Consider the following 22,949-nt stretch of genomic DNA (forward strand, 5'->3'; position numbering starts at 1 on the left):
TTACTACATCAGCTATCTGCTAGTGAAAGTTTCGTCAAAATCGGTGTTATCAACATCTGTTTTTAATACGCCTAAATGAATTATAATTTTAATTAGTTATGGTCAAATTTCGACCATTGGGCGACCACTAGTAGGTACTAATAAGCGTAATTTAGGAACAGACGGCCGTATGTATGTGGTAAAAATATGTATTTATTTATTCAAATTGTTACAGGTCAAATGTCAAGCTACGGAAGCACGTCACCTTCTGACGAAGGCTTTGACAGATACGAGCCGCCATTTTACTGTCCACCGTCACACCAAGGTTAGCTATTCTGTCGTTTTAGTCAAGATGGTTTTATTTCGAACATGTTATTGGATATCAGGGAGCATTGAATATTGCAATATTTAGTTTTTTTGGAACGAAGTTCCTTACGGCAGGCTTGACATTTGGCTGGGCGACCGAACTGAAAAAAATGTGATACTAAAACCGTAAGAAAAATATATAACGGAAGTGACGTAATATCAGTCACACGACTGTATAATATGACGTTTGTAAAACTAAAATATTACTATTAAACTTTTTTTTAAATTATTTGTGTAATTTTATACTGTCGACAAAAATAAATAAAATACATATGTTTTTTTATTTCACTTCATAGTTTGAATTATTATTATTTCGTTTGATTTATTTTATTTTACGGTATTTGTTACTTTCTAAAATACTAAATTTCCTTAATACTTTTATGTACTTAATTAAAAACCAATCAACAAAATTTAAAAAAAAAAATTAAGGAATAGAAAATATATGTAAAATTCAACATTTTTTTTTTTAAATTGTGTTGCTTCTATACTATCCGAAGGAACTTCGTTCCTACTCGGTGTCCCATGACACCAAATAATTTTTATTTTTTAATTTTATGTAAGTTTTGTTAATTTTATTTTCTACTCTTTCATATATCCTTAAGATTTTTTTTTTGATAATTTTATGAATTAGAATTAATTAGGTACTTTATGTAAAATAGTACTTAAAACAACACAAAATTGAGATATCTAATCTAGTTATCTCGTAAAATTTCATCTCGAATACTGCACGAAATTTAATCTTGTGAACAACGATTTTAGAGGACAAGATATTGTAAGAGATTTAAATATTTTTGTAAAAAAAATTGTTGTCTGTTAAGGTGATGATGATGATGAAGATGATGTAAAGGTGGTATACGTAGCTTAACGTGAAAACGTCAAAACATCTCCTCGGACGCATAGGCCAATCGAGTGGAAGAGAGATAGATGCAGCTTGCGCTGCATCAATGAGTCATCCTTTTTCGTGCATGCCGCCGGCGTCCATCGATTTATTAGACGTTGTCACGTCAAAAATCTACTGAAAATAAAAAAGTGTGTGTGTCCTTATGTACGTAAGAAGTTATACTTCATTGGCTAGCTAACTCCACGTTGCTAACTTCTTCGTTGACACTAGCTAACTTCAGGGTGTCGGTTTTTGTGACGGTGTGCGCGCGTACCTATCGTAAATAGGTATTTACTTCATTTTTCACTAAGGCTCCAAAAGAAGTATAACTTCAAAAATGAAAATAGCGATTGTTAAAGTGTCACAGCAAAATAATACTGTTTTCAAGCAGTATTGTGTTCCTGTTGGTGAGTAAGGTGACCAGAGCTCCTGGGGGGATTGGGGATTGGGTCGGCAACGCGCTTGCGATGCTTCTGGTGTTGCAGGTGAGCCGTACGCTGGATTGCCGACCTAGTGACATAAAAAAAGTGGCTTTTGTCTTAACCAACTTCGAAAAAATGAGAAGGCTCTTTAATCGGCCGTACCTTATTTTTGTTATTTTGATATATTTTTTAAATTCAAGAGATGAAGCTTGTCGCGTGTTACCATTTAAATTTAATCGAGATGTAACGTCGTTACTCGTACTCGAGTCTTAGTTTGTAAATTGAAGTCGTTTTCTGTTTAAGAACAACTACAATTATTATCTATTGTTTGTTTCGAACAGGTAGTCCAATGGACGGCGGCGTGTACTGGCCGGCGAGTAGTGAAGGGCACGAGTTCGATGCCCAGGACATGTATCATGACAGCAGTAACTACATTAGCAGGAATTATGGTAAGAGTTACTAAAGGTAAATAAATAAGGAGTATTAAATTAAACCACACACACTACATACTATTTACAAGATATATACAAGACATCAGTCACATAGAGGCGGGAGTTTAGTAACGAGGATAGGTTTACAACAGAGTGCCTAGTGCGAAACGCGTTTATACGTGAAAATTATTTTGCATGGGAATTTAAACAGTGCAGCCTAGACGATAAGGAATAGTATACGATAAAATCGATACAGAGTCATCTAGCGGCAAACGTGAGAACTAGGTTGAAATGCCGAATTTCCCATACAAAATGAAGTTAAAATTTACGCCCGTTATTGCGAGACGGATTAAATAAAACTCGCACTAGGCACTCAGAACTTAAGCTACTGATAATATTATTGTATTGTATGTCAGATGGTTGTTTCAAAGAGTCAATAGAGAAACTGTATATGTAGAGTACGTATATTTTATGGAATGAAGTTCCTTATGGGACGTTGCGGTGGAGTACTCTAGCCGACTAGAAACGTCTGTACGTTAAAAAACGTAAGATTTTTATGTATGATGGCCATACAGTGTCTAATGTATAGTCTACGTGATGACTGTTACTATTATTGCAGTTTGCTATTATTATTATAATTGGCGGTTGCGAGTTCGATCCCCGCACATGACAAACATTTGTATTGGCCATACAGGTGTTTGCCGTGGTCTGGGATATTACAGGCTTAAGCGAATTATTATTATACCATTCGATAATTATTATATATTTTTATAAATTTACTGTAATAAAGGTGTTAAGAAAATTTTGTTAAGTAGTTTTTTTGATTTTTATCGATAAAAAAATTAAAATAAAAAATGTATACCCGAATAATTATTTTCTTTATACCTCGAATAGAACTTGAAATTAATAAGGAACTTCGTTCCTATCTGGTATCCCACGACATCACACGGTTTTTTTTATTTGCAATACAATCAGAAATTATTTTAATTATTTTATAATTTTTACAAGCTAAATTATAAAGATATTATTACTCTAATTAGAGCGCATTAAAACCCAGATTGACTTTATGTACATGAATTTTTTGAAACACGAAAAATTAAAAATCTATCACACAAACAGTAAAACAGGCTTAAGACCAACCGCGTGAAATTTTTAGGTAGGAATTTTTTTTACCTTTATACCGCTTCAGCCTGTAATATCCCACTGCTGGGCCTCTTTTCCCATGTAGGAGAAGGATCAGAGCTTAATCCACCACGCTGCTCCAATGCGGGTTGGCGAATATATTCCCTACTATGAGTAACGGCTTAACGTGCTCTCCGAGGCACGGTGGGGAGACCCACAAGGACTGCACAAACAGCCAGACCACGGCAAACACCTGTATGGCCAATACAAATGATTGTCATGTGCCAGCGCAACAGATACAATCCATGGCTGTAACCGTTGCGCCAACGCGGCGTCACACCTTTGTACCTTTGTACGACTACACGAAATTAGTTATATATTTTGAACTAAAACTTCTTCCCGCACGCTTGTCGTGGGAAGTGAGCTGGTGAATGCGTGACGAGAGCTTTACGAAAACGGGGGTTCCCAACAGAGCAAGAGAGAGAGGTGCGAGCAGACATTATCTTTCTCTCGTTCTCTCATAGCCAGTTACGTTTCGTATATCTAAGACACAGTGCAGGTCTATAAGAAGTTTTACTTCAGTCGTGTGGTTTAAAGAACAGTCGTTTTTTTTGTATTCGTCACTTTCAGGAAAATATTTGTATTAAATAAATTGAAAAGAATCGAATTATTCTTAAAAACAGTGCGAAATTCGCCAAGTTCACTAGCTCATCATAAGAATGTTTAGCTTGAAGAAAGAATGAAATTATTTATATGTTTTTATTTCTTTAATAATTATGTAAGTCTATCATATCGTAGTTTTTATCTATTTATTATTGATTTTCCTCCTTAATTTGTGCACACTTCTAACCGCTGCTACTGTATCGTGTCCAGTACCCAAAGGTTATCTGGAAGAAATCGCTATTTAGCGATAAGATCGCCTTTGTACATCTTGTATTGTATCTTTCTTTATATGTGTCTGTATTTTGGTGTACATTAAGAATAAATAAATAAATAAAAATAAATGCAAATTTCTGATGAATTTTAGATAAAGTTTAATTTTTTTCGCAGGCTACGAAGAAATGCAGCTGGCGAGCAACGAACCCTACGACTTATACCACAATAATATGATACACCACAACTACGGACAAAATAACTCAGGTAATTGTAACACTGGTCCCACCGATCTAAATAAGATTGCCGGTGTAGGCTGGATGAGGATTGCAGAAAATCGGAATGTCTGGCGCAAACTTGGTGAGGACTATGTCTAGCAGTGGACTGCGATAGGCTGAACTGAGGGACCGAATTGTAACATTAGTTTTTTTCTAGAGTTTTTTCCGTAAAAAACGATATAAGGCCAGTAGTAGGAAAAAATATGGGGTGTGAATATCTGACCTGCCCGGAGAGTGATGCTCTTTCGAGAAGAGATAAATATATTGAAGTGAAAACTTCTTTTGTCGCACCACACACACATACTTTCGTAGGTAGTAAGTTAAGCTGATCCGTCACGCTCTGAGATGAAAGGCTCGATCGGGTGAACTCGGGACCGCCGAGTGTACCCGAGCGAGAAATATACAGTTAGCTGCTCTTCCCTGTTGTATCGCTGTGTTTATTCACAATTAAGTTTCACTTATGCTGTGCGGTCTTAAGCACACACTCTGTTTTTGAAACATTAAATAGGGTAATTGTTCTTGAAGAGTAAACCTCACTCCAATCGTGTGTCGAAGCTGAACCCACACATTTTTTATTTTACGATTCTTATTTTTATACAACTACATCGGCAACCAGCTCACCTGATGGTGAGCAATTACCGTAGCTTATAGACATCTGTAATACCAGAAGCATCGCAAGCGCTTTGCTGACCCTACCCCCAATCCCATGAGCTCTGGTCACCTTACTCACACAGGAACACAACGCTTAAAAGCAGTATCATTTAGCTGTGATCTTCTGTAAGGTCGAGGTACTTTCCTAGGCGAGCTGCTCCAGATTCTGGGCAGAATATTTCCTGCTGTACTCTATCTCAGTTAGTAAAGCAGTTATTTAAAATTATTTCTTGTTAAAATATTTTTTATTAATTCACTCAAGTTCAAATTAATTATTTTACAACTGTAGTACTTAGATGACACTTCTTGTTAATACCTACAGTTGTTTCAAATATTCGTTTAATTTAAAATTTATAAAAAAAATCTTTGTTAATGTAGGTAGAAATTCACTTTTTTTTTTTTTATATGTTATTCGTTACATCTAAATAACTTAATAAACCGCGATAAAGTCCGAAAAAGTTGTTTCATTATAATGAGTGAAAATCGTGTAAAGTTAGAAAACAATACATTAATTTACTTTTAGTGTATAACTAGCTTACTCTTGCCCAGATCGCTCGCTATCAAACTTTTTATTTATGATACAATTTTCTTGTATAATTCTGTATCCGCCCAGCGGCAGCATAACAAAATGTATATTGAAAACAAAAAAATAATCTCTCCGGCGGGGAATCGAACCCCGGTCTCCCGCGTGACAGGCGGGGATACTGACCACTATACTACCGAAGACCTGTATAGCGATGCGAAATTATGAATCGCATTTGTATATTGTTCAAATAATTAAATTTTGTAATATATTTTTTTTTACGTGTAGCAGACGTCATGTTTGTTAATCTTGTTACCTTATTATTCATTTCCTAATTATTGACATTTAAAAAAATATATTTCGATTTATCTGTGTGTTCTTTTTATCTCATAGTTTTGATGTTTTTTTATATATAACTAGGTCGGCAAATAAGCGTACGGCTCGCCCGATGTTAAGCGATTTGCGATTACAACAAATGAACAGGAACGGTTTTAACCGACTTCCAAAAAAGGAGGAGGTTCTCAATTCGACTGTATTTTTTTTTATGTATGTTACATCTCAACTTTTGACCGTGTGGACCGATTTCGACAATTTTTTTTTTAATCGAAAGGTGGTGTGTGTCAATTGGTCCCATTTAAATTTATTTGAGACCTAACAACTACTTTTCGAGTTATATCTAATAATGCGTTTTTACTTGACGCTTTTTTTGTCGACCTACGTTGTATTATACCGCATAACTTTCTACTGGATGTATCGATTTTGATAATTCTTTTTTTGGTGGAAAGAAGATATCTCAAGTTTAGTACCATGATAAGGAAACCAGGATATGATGATGGGATCCCAGAGAAATCGAGGGAAACTCTTGAAAATTCGCAATAACTTTTTACTGGATATACCGATTTTGATAATTCTTTTTTTATTGGAAAGAAGATATCCCTAGTTTAGTACCACGATAAGGAAACCAGGATTTGATGATGGAATCCCAGAGAAATCGAGGGAAACATTCGAAAATCCGCAATAACTTTTTACTGGGTGTTTCGATTTTGATAATTCTTAATTTAATCAAAAGCTGATGTTCATCATGTGGTCACATTTAAATTTTATCGAGATCTGATAACTACTTTTTGAGTAATCTTTGATAACGCGTAGTTACTTGACTATTTTTTCGTCGATCTACGTTGTTATTACTCGACGATGTAATTGAAGTCGGTTTTTTTTCCGTTTGCGAGCAAACACAATTATTTCTTTATCTATTATTAAAAACATTATCTGTAATCTGTTTCTACATAACTAATTGGTGTCAGCCACTCTTTTATTTTTCTCTTGCATTCATAATATAACATGGAATATATATATTAAATATTTTATTTGTATTATATCCCACTACTGGGCATAGGCCTCTTTCCCCATGTAAGAGAAGGATCAGAGTTTAATCCACCACGCTGCTCCACTGCGGGTTGGCGGATATATTCCCTACTATGAGTAACGATCGCTATCCGGTGTACATGATAACAACCGGGACCGCCGGCTTAATGTGCTCTTCGAGGCACGGTGGGGAGACCCACAAAGACTGCACAAACACCCAGATCACGGCAAACACCTGTATGGCCAATGCAAATGTTTGTCATGTGCGGGGATCGAACCCGCAACCGCCAGCGCAACAGGTACAATCCATGGGTGTAACCGTTGCGCCAACGCGGTGTACGTGTACGGCGTAAGTGTACGAATAATGAATATTAATTTACTGATTATACTGGCTACGTTCTTTAGGTTTTACAATCAAACATAATCCAGATTGTAATTTTTTTTTTTTTTTTATGTCACTAGGTCGGCAAACAAGCGTACGGCTCACCTGATGGTAAGCGATTACCGTAGCTTATAGACGCCTGCAACACCAGAAGCATCGCAAGCGCGTTGCCGACCCAATCCCCAATCCCCCTAGGAGCTCCGGTCACCTTACTCACCAACAGGAACACAATACTGCTTGAAAACAGTATTATTTTGCTGTGATCTTCTGTAAGGTCGAGGTACTACCCCAGTCGGGCTGCTCCATATTTTGAACAGGAAATTCCTGCTGTGCCCTACCTCAGTTAAATATAATGTAATCCAGAATATAATGAATGTATGTATGTATATATATGTTTAATTATTTGAATATTTATAATAAATTTGTTGTGACTTGTACACCTATGCAGACGCTAGACCATTTCCTTTGCCCTAAGGTTGCCTGGAAGAGATCGCTTTTTAGCAATAAGGCCGCCCTTTGTACCTAATGAATATATTGTCAATATTTTTTCTTTCTTTGATATGTATCATTTCTGTTTTTGGTGTACAATAAAGTGTATTCTTATTATTAATTATTGTCCGTTTTCTCGTAGGTATCGATTGTGACATGCAGACTATACCTCGTTACGACAGACCGCCGCCATCTTTCGTCAGAGTCGTCAAACGGCGGACAACAGCGAACAAGAAGGAGCGGCGACGGACACAAAGTATTAACACCGCCTTTACCGACTTACGGGAGTGTATACCCAACGTTCCTCCGGACACGAAACTGTCAAAGGTAAATATAAAAATAATTATTTAATTCAAATAGGCTTCAAAAGCATCTTCGAATCGTTATCTTACAAATTAAAAGACTAGTAAGACTAATTTTATTGTATACGTAGTTTGAACGATTAGGGCCGGACTTAGGCGAAGACAACTGGGGCTACAGCCCCGGGGCCTCCAAGAAATTGGGGACACTTAATCGAGACTCCGGAAAATAAATTTAAATTCAGCCTGGTAAAACTAGTAAAAAACTTTTCCTTTCATATTTATTTTCGCATTTTATCTTTTAAAAAAATTGTCCATTATATTTGGAAAATAATTTGTGGCCACGGGGTCTCCACTCTTTTGTTGCCTCGAGAATTCTAGGACTCTAAATCCGACCCTGGTTACGATAGGATTAGCGTGTAATTGTGAATAAAAGTTTCTAAATAAAATTATGTAATCAAGTTCATATTATATAATAATCCTCGACAAGTCTACTAAGTTTAAATGAAATCTGAACTTTTGAAGTGGATCAAAATTAAGTTCTAGAGAGTCGGTTTCAAACATACAAATATACAGGTAAAGCTAATAAAACCCGTCTAAAAAAATCAATTACTTTTCGTTTGTCTCGCTAAAACTCGAGAATTACTGGACCGATTTGGCTGGATAATTTTGATTTTGGAATATTTGTGGAAGTTCAGGGAAGGCTTAAACAGTGAGAAACATAAATAATTAGTAACGGAAATTACTAAAAATGACAATTTAGTTTTCCAAAACAAAACTGTGAGGAAATTTTTGTCTTTTCTTTATTTTTAGAGATAAAAAAATTGTCACTTGGTTGACAAATATTTATAGGTTAAAAATTGACAGTTGGTTTACGATAATAATGATGATAGATTTTAATAATAGTCTTGATTTTTTTTTCTTTTTTTGAAACTTTTTTTAACTGAGGTAGGGCACAGCAGGAATTTCCTGCTCAAAATATGGAGCAGCCCGATTGGGGTAGTACCTCGACCTTACAGAAGATCACAGCAAAATAATACTGTTTTCAAGCAGTATTGTGTTCCTGTTGGTGAGTAAGGTGACCAGAGCTCCTGGGAGGGATTGGGGATTAGGTCGGCAACGCGCTTGCGATGCTTCTGGTGTTGCAGGCGTCTATAAGCTACGGTAATCGCTTACCATCAGGTGAGCCGTACGCTTGTTTGCCGACCTAGTGACATAAAAAAAAAAAAAAAACTTTTTCACCAACTTTTTTACCAATAAAGTGTATAAAACTGTTTTGAATATAGATAAAAAATTTGTATCAAATTTTGTACATATTTTTCATAAATATTTGTAGGTGATACGAAGTTCACCGGGTCATCTAGTAAAAAATAAAATGAAATAATAAATGTAAAATTATGTTTGAACTAATATTTTTGACCACGCAATTGTCACAGCACTGGTTTATGGCTGTTGCGCTGACGGTTGTTGTTCCATCCCGCAAATACGATCTGGCCCTTTGTGGGCCCATGTTAGTAACTGTGTAGTTTCTTGTCGATTCTTCCGAGTGGAATCAACATTCCGAATTGGTGGTAGCTTTATGTAAAATATAATCGATCTATGAAAGATATACTGAAAGAATATAAAATATTTCATAAAATGAAAAAGAATAACTACTCTTGCGGTAATTCTTTTCTGTAGAATCTACATTCCGCATCGGTGATAACACATTAACAATTATTAATTTGTAAATTAACGATTCAATGGTCCCTTTGAAGCCTACCTCCCTTTGAAGTCTTGGATTTAGAAAATTTTCATTGTGTTTTGTTTGTCTACCTAATTAATAAGACGATAGTTCCAACTCATATTCTTGAAATACATCAGCCTATTTGAAAATCCTTATGATTTTGATGAGACGTCTACGATAATATGTTACAGACTGTAAAATATCAAACAGGACAAATATAAAATATCATACAGGAGAGTTACGGTGAGGTCAAATGAGCGTAATTTTGGGAATTGTCAGTCGCGTAATTTCTGCTCCATTTGGTTTCATACAAAAGTCCAGTTCGTGTGATTGGGCAAGGCGAACAGAAATTGAGAAGGAGATATAAGTTAGATGGAGCTAAAAAAGTTTTATGCCAACCCGCAACCCGCATTGGAGCAGCGTGGTGGATTAAGCTCTGATCCTTCTCCTACATGAGGAAAGAGGCCCAATTGTGGGGCTGATGGGTAAAGAAGTTTTACTTCAGTCGTGTGGTCTAAAGAATATTCATTTTTTTTTTTATATTAAATGAATCCAATTTTAATTAAATTAAATAATGAAATTTCAAAAATTTTAGATAACTATATAGAACGCGTTAAATTTTTAATCGACTTCAATAAAGGAGGAAGATTCTCAATTCGACTGTATTTTTTATTTATTTATCACCTCAGAACTTTTATTTTAATCGAAATCTGATGCTTGTCGTGTGGTCCCATTTAAAGATCGATATCTAATGACTACTTTTTGAGTAATCTTTGAATACCCGTACTTACTCGACTAACTATTTCGTATATGTACGTTGTTTTAATTGTCGATGTAATTTTTTTTTCGTTTGGGAGCAAATACAATTATCTACATTTATTTCATAAAATGTTGAAATAAAATTAAATGGCGTCGTTTCTTTGACCTTATCTCTCTCTTGAAAGGCACCTTTGGCTTGAATGTGTTTTTTTTTCATTATATTGCAGTTTTGTTTGAACAAATGTTCAATTTAAATAAGATCAATTAAATAATATCAGGTCAAAGATATTTATTATAAGAATTAACAATTCACTTATATGAGAAATACATTGGAAAGAATACATTTTTAAATATCAATAAGTTTACAATAATTACTAGCCGAGCGTGTCGGTAATAAACAATAGTTCATTATACAATATCGTCACAAAAAGCAATAATTGTGTTTGCTCGCAAACGAAAAAAAAAACCGACTTCAATTACATCGACGAGTAATACAACGTAGATCGACGAAAAAATAGTCAAGTAACTACGCGTTATCAAAGATTACTCAAAAAGTAGTTATCAGATCTCGATAAAATTTATATGTGACCACACGATAAACATCAGCTTTCAATTAAATCAAAAATTATCAAAATCGGTAACCCAGTAAAAAGTTATTGTGGATTTTCGAAAGTTTCCCTCGATTTCTCTGGGATCCCATCATCAGATCCTGGTTTCCTTATCATGGTACCAAACTAGGGATATCTTCTTTCCAACAAAAAATCAAAGAATTATCAAAATCGGTACATCTAGTAGAAAGTTATGCGGTATAATACAACGTCGGTCGACGAAAAAAGCGTCAAGTAAAAATGCATTATTAGATATAACTCGAAAAGTAGTTGTTAGATCTCAAATAAATTTAAATGGGACCAATTGGCACACACCACCTTCCGATTAAAAGAAAATTTGTCGAAATCGCTCCACCCAGTCAAAAGTTCTGATGTAACATACATAAAAAAAAAATACAGTCGAATTGAGAACCTCCTCCTTTTTTGGAAGTCGGTTAAAAAGTGGGGTAGAAACGCATTACATCAATGGTAAGACCGGTCACTATGTAGTAAAAAAAAAGCAACAAATACAGCAAGCGACGAAACACAAACAAATACATAGATCTTCAAATGTTCTAGATGCGGCCAGGCGAAATATATAATATTGTTTATTTATTCAACTTTCATTTATAATGAAATTTTTATATAGAAAAATATACATATAAATGATAAGAGGCGAATATGCGCAGTCAGAATCGCCGGACTACCCACTAAAAGCCAGCGGTGCTGTGCCATTGTCGTTATGAGACGCCACGGGATCGCTAACGCATACAACCGTGGCGTTGCGCGTACCAACCGATTTTGACAATTCTGTTTTCAACTCCCTATATTGTATTACTTATAGAACTCAATTGAAATCTTTTTGTTTTTCGTTTGCGAGCGAACACAATTACTACTAGGCTAGGTCAAATCGTCTGTAGGATAAGCATTATTATAATATTTATAATAATGATTTATAATAATAAAAGATGCCCGAGAGCCCGTGGATATCCATTTTAAGTAAAAAAAAAACCTATATCAGTGATGTTCAAATTTCATGATATTAAGCTACGTATTATTTGATCGTAAACGTGTGGAATGTCTTCCAAACAAAAAAAAACAAAATTGTTTTTTTTTTTTGTCTTGACTGTTAGGACTCTCAGATAAAAAAAAACAAAATCAAAAACGAAGGACAGTTTTTTTTATATAACGCGCGAATACTAATTTTATGTACACTTTTAAGCCTATTTTAAGGCAATTCACAACTTTTTTTTAATAATGATGATTAACTGATTCTTAACATTTAGAACCATTTTGGCAATTATGAGTACAGATTAAACGATTCAATACTCAACTTTTATTATCATTATCCCAATTGATTCTAAAATTTGAAGTAGAATGTAAAGTTAATGTATTTATCTCACTCTAACTTATACGATTGTCAGATGGTGCGACCGAGATCGCAGAGCATCAATACCGCATTCTCTAAGCTCAGAGATCGTATACCAAGCGTCCTACCCGACACTAAGATGACGAAGGTTTGTTGCCATTATTAACAAAAAATTAGAAAGATAGAAAGAAATTTGTTGAGTATAAAAATAACAAAAATAAAGTAAATTGAATGACTTATTAAGTAAAATTAGCAATACCCGTGCGAATAATTTGCGCTAAATAAATAAAAAATTTACCGACTGTCAATCATGTTGACGTTGTTTCAAAATTAGAATCGTCATAATTTTAATAATTAATTATTTTACAAAAACAAAAGCAATAATAAAATTTTTAGTTATGGATGCCGGTAGAGCAAGCAATTAGCTCTATAAAATGATATATAAATTTATGTGGAGTAATTGTGAGGTTTTTTTTTCTAAAAAGGGAGGCAAACTTTAGCGTATTAATATATACTAGCGACCCGCCCCGGCGTCGCACGGGTGCAATGCTGATACTAAATATACTACAGAATGTCTTTATTTATATAGTGTGAAGCTAGCTTATGACATGGTTATTAACATAATAACAACAACATTCAAATATGCGTCGTTAGATTACACGTTGTTACAGAATGCGTTGAAGAAATAAAGGTTCACTGCTCGTTCCCCGTAGGTGATAGCGTGATAATATGTAGCTTATATGTTGACCCGACTTCTTAATAATATTCGTGCCAAATTTGAAGTAAATCCATGCAGTACTTTTTGAGTTTATCCCGGACATACATACAGACATACAGACAAACAGACAAAAATTCTAAAAACTATATTTTTGGCTTCGGTATCAATTGTAGATCACACCCCAAGTATTCTTTAAAAAAAATATTCAATGTACATTTTTGATTTTCCTACCATTTTATTATATGTATAGATGATATTTAGATACTAGCTAACTTGACAAGCATTCTTTCATTCGAACTATCAAACGCTTAAAGATGAAACAAGTTTCAAAAATTTTCTGAATATTTCATTTTTTGCGCAGTTTTTTCTATTTTTAACAATCGATTTTCATAATATAAGCCCGTATGAAAAAAAAATGAGGAGTAAAATCTACTGAACGAATGACCTCGTTACGTTTTTGTCAACGCCATCTATCGGAACGCTATTGGATTATTTGATTCGTTTATTTACCATTTGATATGGTATTAATCTTTTTCTTATACTAGTAAGCCTTTTTGTGCCTATTTAGTCAGTCGATCTGAAGGAGTAAACTCCAGCCGTGCGTCGGAGCTGACACACACACTTATTCATTCCTTAAGAACTATCTACAAAATTCTAACAAACTTAAAAAGTAAAAATATGCCGATTGGTCCAGTACATTTCGAGATTTGATTAATTCATTCGATAGTTTACGTTTGAATTAGATCTTTGATCCTGTATTCATAGCCAAGTCACTGGAGGTCTGTGTGTATATATTTTTTGGGACAAAAGGTAGCCTATGTCCTTGTTGGAATCCAAGTCTTAAAAATAAATAAAATAAAAAAATAAAAAATAAAAAATTGGTTGTCTGTAAAGTCGGTTTACGGACGATAGTTTTACGTGATAACGTCAGAAAAGAAACATCGATGAAAAATTGTATACTTTTGTGAATTGAATTGAATTATTATCACTGACTTATTTCGGACTGTTAGCTCTGACGTCACGCGAGAAGAGATAAATGTGTCACAAGCCAACGCTTGGGCGGATCGTGCCTCTCTATCGCTTGTTCCGCGCTCTCGCTTGCACGCTCAGGCTTAGGCGGAACGTGACACTTTTTCGTGCGTGCAGCCTTTGTTCATAATATATAAGACGTTATCGCGTCAAAAAATAATAAAAATTATATACCTATAGACAAAAAAATATTGTGGTATGAAGTTTTCCGCTCCAGCTCGTATAAAATATTATATATACGCTTCAGCCTGTAATATCCCACTACTGGACATAGGCCTCTTTCCCCATGTAGGAGAAGGATCAGAGCTTAATCCACCACGCTGCCCCAATGCGGGTTGACAGATATATTCTCTACTATAACTAACGATCGCTATCATGTGTACATGATAACAACCGAGACCGATGGCTTAACGTGCTCTCCGAGGCACGGTGAGGAGACCCACAAGGACTGCACAAACACCCAGACCACGACAAACACCTGTATGGCCAATACAAATGTTTTTTTTTTTTAAATTATGTTATGGGCTTACTCTTGACCTCAGTCTAGCTCTAGAGCGCAGACGAGGTCGAAGATGGAGCGAGTTCGCCCAGAAGAAGCCTGTTCACTCGTGCTTTAAACATGTTCGGGTTGTATGAACTCGGAAATACAGACGCCGGCAGGGAATTCCATTCCTTGGCTGTGCGCATTAAAAAAGATGATTCGAAGCGCTTTGTACGTATGAAAGGTATATCAATCAGGTAGGGATGAAAGCCCGCGGTACGTCTGTAAGTCCGATGGAAGAAAGGAGATGGGGGTATGAGCTCGTGTAGCTCCAGGGCACACTCCCCAAAGTACAACCTGTAAAAGACCGTTAGACTGGCAACCTTTCTTCGGTGAGCCAGAGTGTGAAGAGATTTCAACAAACTGACATTACCGATTAGCCGCTTAGCTCTGTGTTGCCGCTTGTCTCAATGTTTGTCATAAGCGGGGATCGAACCCGTAACCGCCAGCGCAACAGGCACAATCCATGGCTGTAACCGTTGCGCCAACGCGGCGTCTTAAAATATTATATAATCAAAGATTTATTAAATAATACATTCGTTCCCAAGAAGTTACAGGGCCAAAAGGCACCATTTATTTACCTCGGAGACATTTGTGAAACTTAGGCTAGGGATGTTATAGTCCCGCAACCTTAAGGACTAACGAAATTGTAACTCCAAGTTTCCGACCGCGCAAAGTATTTCTCCTTTCTGGGTTATGGTATTCGCATGTATAATAAAATCCCAGGAACAATTGTCTCAACAAAAATTTATAGTTTTTATTAAAATGAATTTAGTAGAATAAGCGTATTATTCGGCGCAGGATCCATATTCCATAAATCCCACAAACAATTTTGGAATTGTCTCAACATAAATTTAAAGTTTTATTAAAAAAAATTAATAGATAAAGCGTATTACTCGGTGCAGGATTACATAGTTGATAAAGATGTGTGGATTTAGTGACGCTGTACTTTATGCAACGTGTTACTAATTTTGTACTAAAACACAGTTTATATATTATTTTTCAAAAGAGTAACTGCGGAGTTTCTTGCCGATTCTTCTCTGCGGAATCTACATTCCGAATCGGTGGTAGCTTTACAAAAATAATAATTTATAAAGTTTTAATTTGTAAAATGATGATTCAAAAGTGCTCTTGGAGCCTATTTGAATAAAGCTGTTTTTGATTTTGATTTTGATTTTAACCAAATCTGATAGAATCTTCAAATAATAGCCTATAACACCTAGCGTGATATTTTATAGCCTACAATCATTATAAATCTGATAGAATCTTCAAATAATAGCCTATAACACCTAGCGTGATATTTTATAGCCTACAATCATTATTAATCAGAAGTCTTCCTTGAGTAAAATTATGCCTAAGGACCACAAACCACAGACTACCAGTGGGATGTTACAAGCTATCAATCAATGGTTACTTTTGTCATCAGATCAAAACACTCCGTCTCGCGACCTCCTACATCTCCTACCTCCTGAAAGTCCTGGAGACGGATGGGGAACCAGCGGGGGGGTTCAGAGCTGAGCTGCACCACACACCCCCAAGGAGGAGAAACGCTGATCACAGTTCTCAGGTGAGTTAGAAGCTAAGATACATAGTTATAATACTGAATAATACTAAAAAATTAAAAAAAAATGTATATTCAAAATAAGTATTCAAAATAAGTATGTTACAACATTTGGTAATATCCAATGCAGAAAAAAAGGTGTATGTATGTGTGTGTGTGATATACTTCATTGGCCAGCTAACTTCACGTTGTTAACTTCTTCGTTGTCTAGCTAACTTCACAAATTATGTATTTCTGTAGCCGCTATAATAACAAATACTAAAAAAAAAATAAAAAAATATTTAAGGGGGTTCCCATACAAAAAACGCCATTTTTTGCCTATTTTTACTCGATATCAATAAATGGTAACAGGTAAGTACCTACTTGAAATATTCATAAAATACTTAATTGTATGAATAATAAAATTTAAAAAGATTTTTTTTTGTCTAAATAGTTTATCTAGTCAATGGTACGGAACCCTCGGTGCGCGATTCCGACTCGCACTTGGACGCTTTTGTTTTTAATTGAATTTCTCAATCAAACGAATGAATTAAATATTTATCGTATTACTAATATAGATATTTACGCATTGAAATATTTATTAAATATGTCATTGACACAGATTAACAATATTCGTGACATGTCCCTGTTGTTTTATACATTTATAGCCGCCCTGCTGAAAGTTTCAGATGAATTTATAAATATACAACACTCGCTGATATAATACAAATGCACGATAATTCCTGTGATTTATATTATTAGTATAAATATGCAATCATCTAATTTGTATGTAATACGATAGAATAAAACAAATATATACCATTTCTAAATATCCCTGTTCGAAGGAACCACTTGAGATATGTTTCACAAGGGAATGTGCTCGAGTGCAGCAGGCGCCAGCGAACAGATGAACAGACGAAATTATCTATATATAATACAGTACAAATGGTTAACATTGATTTCGAATTGGTAATGGCTTATCTGTGGCACAAGTGTAATCTGTGCACTCGACTTAATAGAATTATGTTTGTTCGCCAATAAAAAAACCATCTTCAATTACATCGACAAGTAATAAAATGTAGGTACACGAAAAAATTGTCAAGTAAATACGCATTATCAAATATTATTAAAAAAATGGCTCACTTTTTACTACAATAAATACATAATGGACACACGGTACATAATTATATCAAAATAACGCTTCAGTCTGTAATATCCCACTACTGGGCATAGGCCTCTTTCCCCATGTAGGAGAAGGATCAGAGCTTAATCCACCACGCTGTTCCATGCGGGTTAGCGGATATATTCCCTACTATGAGTAACGATCGCTATCAGGTGTACACGATAACAACAGGGACCGACGGCTTAACGTGCTCTCCGAGGCACGGTGGGGAGACCCACAAGGATTGCACTAACACCCAGACCTTGGCAATTACTGTATTGCCAATACAAATGTTTGTCGCAACCGCCAGCGCAACAGCCACAAATCAGTGCTGTGACCGTTGCACCAACGCGTCATCGTAAATTATAATTATTTGAAACAATAAAACTTTGAAATCAAAACGTAAATTGTTGCTTACTAATCGTATCGGCAGTTTATACTTCTCTGATAATAATTATAATAAGGACGCATTTAACTAGCTTATAATAAGTATTGGATAAATTCAAGAACAGATGGATCGATTGTAAAAAACCTTTCACAACAATTCTAAGTTATCATTGAGTGGCATAGGCTATATTGTAGAGGATGAAAACGGAAGATCAAAATCGTGTGATCCAAGCGAAGCCGCAGCGGGAATCTAGTATTTAATACCTAAGTAACTTTCCCCGTATATTTCTGTTTTATAGGGCCATCTGTTTTTCCGATATCAAATTAGCAGCGAAGCCGGCGTCTGGTTCGTTGCAAGATAAAATTATATCGAATTATGTCTATATATATCTACTAATTCATTTACGTGGATTATTATTGTCGAAAATTTTCTATCTAGTTTTCCGGTTGATAAATGAATATATATACTGGTTAACCATTAAAATGAACGGTATTTATCGTCACATACTTTTTTTAACCGACTTCCAAAAAAGGGGGAGGTTCTCAATTCGACTTTTTTTTATGTATGTTACATCAGAACTTTTGACCGCGTGGACCGATTTCGACAAATTGACTATTTTTTCGTTCTATTTGTTCGTAGATATAACTCGAAAAGTAGTTGTTAGATCTCAAATAAATTTAAATGGGACCAAATGATACACACCACCTTTCGATCAAAAGAAAATTTGTCGAAATCGCTCCACCTAGTCAAAAGTTCTGTAGTAACATACATAAAAAAAAAATACAGTCGAATTGAGAACCTCCTCCTTTTTTGGAAGTCGGTTAAAAAGAGAAACCTTTATTTACGTTACATATAACTAGGTCATTTTTTTTACCTGATTGCTTGTATCTTCAATGTAAACAAACATTTTAACGTCTTCCCGCCTTCGCATCTGGTTTTCTTTACGTTTTAACACCGAAGCGATACTAACGATTTAACAATATTATAGCTATTTTTTTTTTTTTTTTTGTTTAAACACGAAATTGCTTACAAAATACACGTGCTAATGAGTCATGTTACGGTAGTTTATTATATAACATACATACGCACACGGTCGTCTGTTCCTATGTCGAGCAACTTAATGCTTGTTACAGGTAACGGCCGATTGCTATAGCTAAATATTTTTTGATCTTTTATTTCTTTTAGCGCGTTAGGGAAAATTGATGAGGGTAAATTTTTACGATGCGTGCGCACACCGTCACGAAGAACTGACACCCTGAAATTAGCTAGCTAGCCAATGAAGTATAACTTGTTACGTGCGCACATAAGTACACACAAAATTTTTTTGATAAATATACATAGAAATAATACATATATATAACTTAAGGTTTTTTTTAGTTTAATGTAATGTTATTTTACTATTATGTATTAAATAATTCAAATATATTTACATATGTACATAACTTTTTAACAACAAAAGTGCAATTTTTTGAATATCATATCAAAAATTGACCGCTCCAGCGGGATTCGAACCCGTGTCTCCGACTGACCGTGTCAGCGCTCTAGCCAATTAAGCTATGGAACGATGTACCAGCTAGAGCGAAATTCTTGATATGATGATTTTTTATTTTCGGTTTAAGCGAACCGTGGCGCCGTCTATAGTGAGTTCTTTACAGAGACCCGTAACTATTCAAAGTTTCATATTACAATGAAAATCTTTGACAGGAGACGACACCATGCTATTATTAATACCTACGATAGCCGTTGCTGACATAATTGTATAAAAATAAAGACATATAAAACAATAAGTCTAATAGAACCAGTAGTTTAAGTTCAGATGTTAACATATCTTGTGTCTAAGCTGCTTCTATTTTTAATACAATATCACAAGAAAATCACAAACAACTGATTAAGGAACAGATTGTAAAAAAAAGTTACGACTGGGGTTTCCTACTGTTTAGGGTTCTCTGTCTACACATTTTATATTAATGCCGTTTTTATTTTATTTTAAATATTTGTTAAATTTAAAAATATATTTTTTAATGAAATAATAATTAATTTTAGTTTTATATGATCGTATAAACGCCCTTTGTACCTTATGATACTTTGAGGGTATGAAGAATAACGTCGGGGTCACCAGTTTGGAGAACAGGGTGTAAAGTTCCTCATCCCCCACTGAAAAGAGAGATTTAGGAGGGAGGTTATAAATAAATAATATAAATTTGTTTATTTATATTATATATATTTAATGTAAAATTACTAAAATAACGAACTTATATTAATTATGAACAACAGGGAACCCTCAAAACGTAGCAAACAGTGGTTTTTTTGTTTTTTGTTTTTTTTTACGTTTCGGCTCATCTGTTTGCAATTGAGCGTTGTTAAAAAAAACTTGTAACATTTTGTTTTTATCTGTATGCGGTTAAATTTTTTGTGTGCAATTGATATATATAATCTGTTATTGATATGTGAGATTTGTAGTCTGTTCCTCTTTTAATTGTTTTTAGCTGTGTACGAGTTTTTTATTTGTAATTGATATGTTAAGTTGATATGTTTTGTCGGTTGTGGATAAAGATTTTTTTATATAACTAGGTCGGCAAACAAGCGACGGCTTACCTGATGGTAAGCGATTACCGGAGCTTATAGACGTCTGCAACACCAGAAGCATCGCAAGTGCGTTGCCGACCCTATCCCCTATTCCTCCGGAGCTCTGGTCACCTTACTCACCAACAGGAACATAACACTGCTTGAAAATAGTTTTATTTAGAACTTCTGTAAGGTCGACGTACTACCCTAGACGGGCTGCTCCATATTTTGAGCAGGAAATGCAAATAAACTACGAATATATTTTAATAGCCGAAGGTAGAATAAATAGGACCTGTTTCACCTCAATGGATTAACTACAACTTTTATATTCATATTTGCGAATATTTTATATAGTTTTTTTAAACCTTTTTTTTAAAAATTGGCCGTTTTTTTAGAATTAACTTAAAAAAAATACATTATTGACTTTATTTTTTTTTACAGAACTCAGAAAAAAAAGGTAAAGGACGCACTGGATGGCCTCAACACGTCTGGGCTTTGGAACTGAAAAGCGAGCAAAACCTACAAACATAAATTGTATTATTTGTTTGAATATGTTTATAGTTGAAATTAATTTATCAATTTTAAAATAATTTATATAAATATCTGTGACTAAGAAGATTACTTAATAGGTATTCATAATAATAAAGGCACTCCACCTAGGGACAAAATTAAAGTTATGTTTAAGTATTACACAATATAATAGACTTGGTTTGCAATTAATTACATTGATTCCGATCCTTAGTAGAAGCTGATACATTTTTTTAAATAAAATTTTGTGATGACCAGTTTTGAAAATTACTTCCCGATAAAATTAAACTAAATTATTTTATTTATAAAGAACAATATATATATATATATATATATATATATATAAAATTTTACGTTATATTTTTCTCTAAATCTACAAATATTAATTGTATTTATACAAATGTATATTTTTGACAAATCATAATGCTGCCATATTTTATTTTGAACACGATACGACTACGTTGTTTTAAAATTTATCCCCAATAGGGAAAGGCAAAGGACTATAATCTATACAGCCTAGTCTGAATTTGTAAGTTTCGTTCTGATATATCAAAAGGCCGGAGCCAAGTCTGAAGTAACTCGATACGACTACGATTCAGTCTGTAACATCCCACGGCTGGACATAGGCCTCTTTCTCCATGTAGGTAACAACCACGCTGCTGCATTAAGGGTTGGTGGATTCTTTTATTTAGAACTAGCTGCCCGGACAGACTTCGTTCTGTCAAAAGTTAATAGTAAAAATTAAAAAAAATTAAATATTTTTTTAGTATTATAACCAACCGTGGGCCGTAAGAAACATACAAAAAAACTAAATTAGCCGAATCGATCGAGCCATTCTCGCGTTATGCGCTTAGCAACATTCATTTTTATTTATATAGATAATATATTTTAATTTATATTTAACTATAGCTATAATATTCTGTGCCAAAGGTTTAATAAATCATGTAAATAGAGATTTGTTGTTTTTATTACCTACCTGCTGACCTGACAGATGATAAGTCTTGAGAAATGTCAAACGTTTTTATAAAATCGATAAAAATAATTATTTGCTCGCAAACAAAAAAAAAACCGACTTTAATTACATCGACAAGTAATGCGATGTAGGTTATTGATATAACAGTCCAAGTACTCCTTTGATCTCGATTAAAAAGAATCATCACAATCGGTACACCCGGTAAAAAGTCATGTGGTATAATTAACAAAGTACCTACGTCAGATCTTGATCAATTAAATGAGACCACATGACGAGTAACAGCTTTCGATTTCAAAAATCGTCAAAATCGATACACCCATTTAAAAGTAAAGAAAAAAAAAATTAAAAAAAAATCTTTATTCAAATAGGCTCCAAGAGTACTTTCGAATCGTCATTTTACAAATTAAAACTTTATAAATAAATAATAATAATATAAAAATACACGCTGGTCGCTTTACTTTTACAAAAATAATAATTTTTGTAAAAGTAAAGCGACCAGCGATTCGGAATGTAGATTCTGCAGAGAAGAATTGGCAAGAAACTCCACTATTAGTCTTTTGAAAAATAATATATAAACTGTGTTTTAGTACAAAATTAGTAATAACTTGCATGAAATACAGCGTCACTAAGTCCACACATCGCTATCAACTATGTAATCCTGTACCGAATAAAACGCTTTATCTACTAAATTCATTTTAATAAAAACTATAAATTTTTGTTGAGACAATTATTTGCGGGATTTTATTATACATGCGAATACCATAACCCAGAAAGGAGAATTACTTTGCGCAGTCGGAAACTTGAAGTTGTAGCTTTGTTATTAATTTTCGTGTTCATAATGCTACAAACATAAAAAATACAATCGAGTAAGAATAATTTTATATCAATTTGAGTATATTATACATAAAACGCAAGCGTGTTGTCTGAAGAATTCCTGCCAAACCAATAAACAGATGGGTGAATGTCGTCTTTAGTTACGATCTCCTACTAATACACCCTTAAAA

At 34.3% G+C, this 22,949-nt stretch overlaps 1 protein-coding gene and 1 non-coding gene across 2 annotated transcripts; one reads left to right on the forward strand and one right to left on the reverse strand.

The window, feature by feature from the left end:
* The first annotated feature begins 219 nt into the window (after positions 1-219).
* Positions 220-20,975, forward strand: LOC123666240. The gene is made up of 7 exons (XM_045600419.1): positions 220-304; positions 1,989-2,096; positions 4,251-4,340; positions 7,904-8,088; positions 12,557-12,649; positions 16,216-16,356; positions 20,886-20,975. The coding sequence occupies exons 1-7, from the start codon at positions 220-222 to the stop codon at positions 20,973-20,975; spliced, it is 792 nt and encodes a 263-aa protein (XP_045456375.1).
* On the reverse strand, positions 5,657-5,728 carry Trnad-guc. Its single transcript has one exon. It is a non-coding gene; the product is annotated as a tRNA-Asp (tRNA).
* Positions 20,976-22,949: the final 1,974 nt, after the last annotated feature.

Source organism: Melitaea cinxia, chromosome 25, assembly GCF_905220565.1.
Source record: "Melitaea cinxia chromosome 25, ilMelCinx1.1, whole genome shotgun sequence".
Taxonomy (NCBI): Eukaryota; Metazoa; Arthropoda; class Insecta; order Lepidoptera; family Nymphalidae; genus Melitaea; species Melitaea cinxia.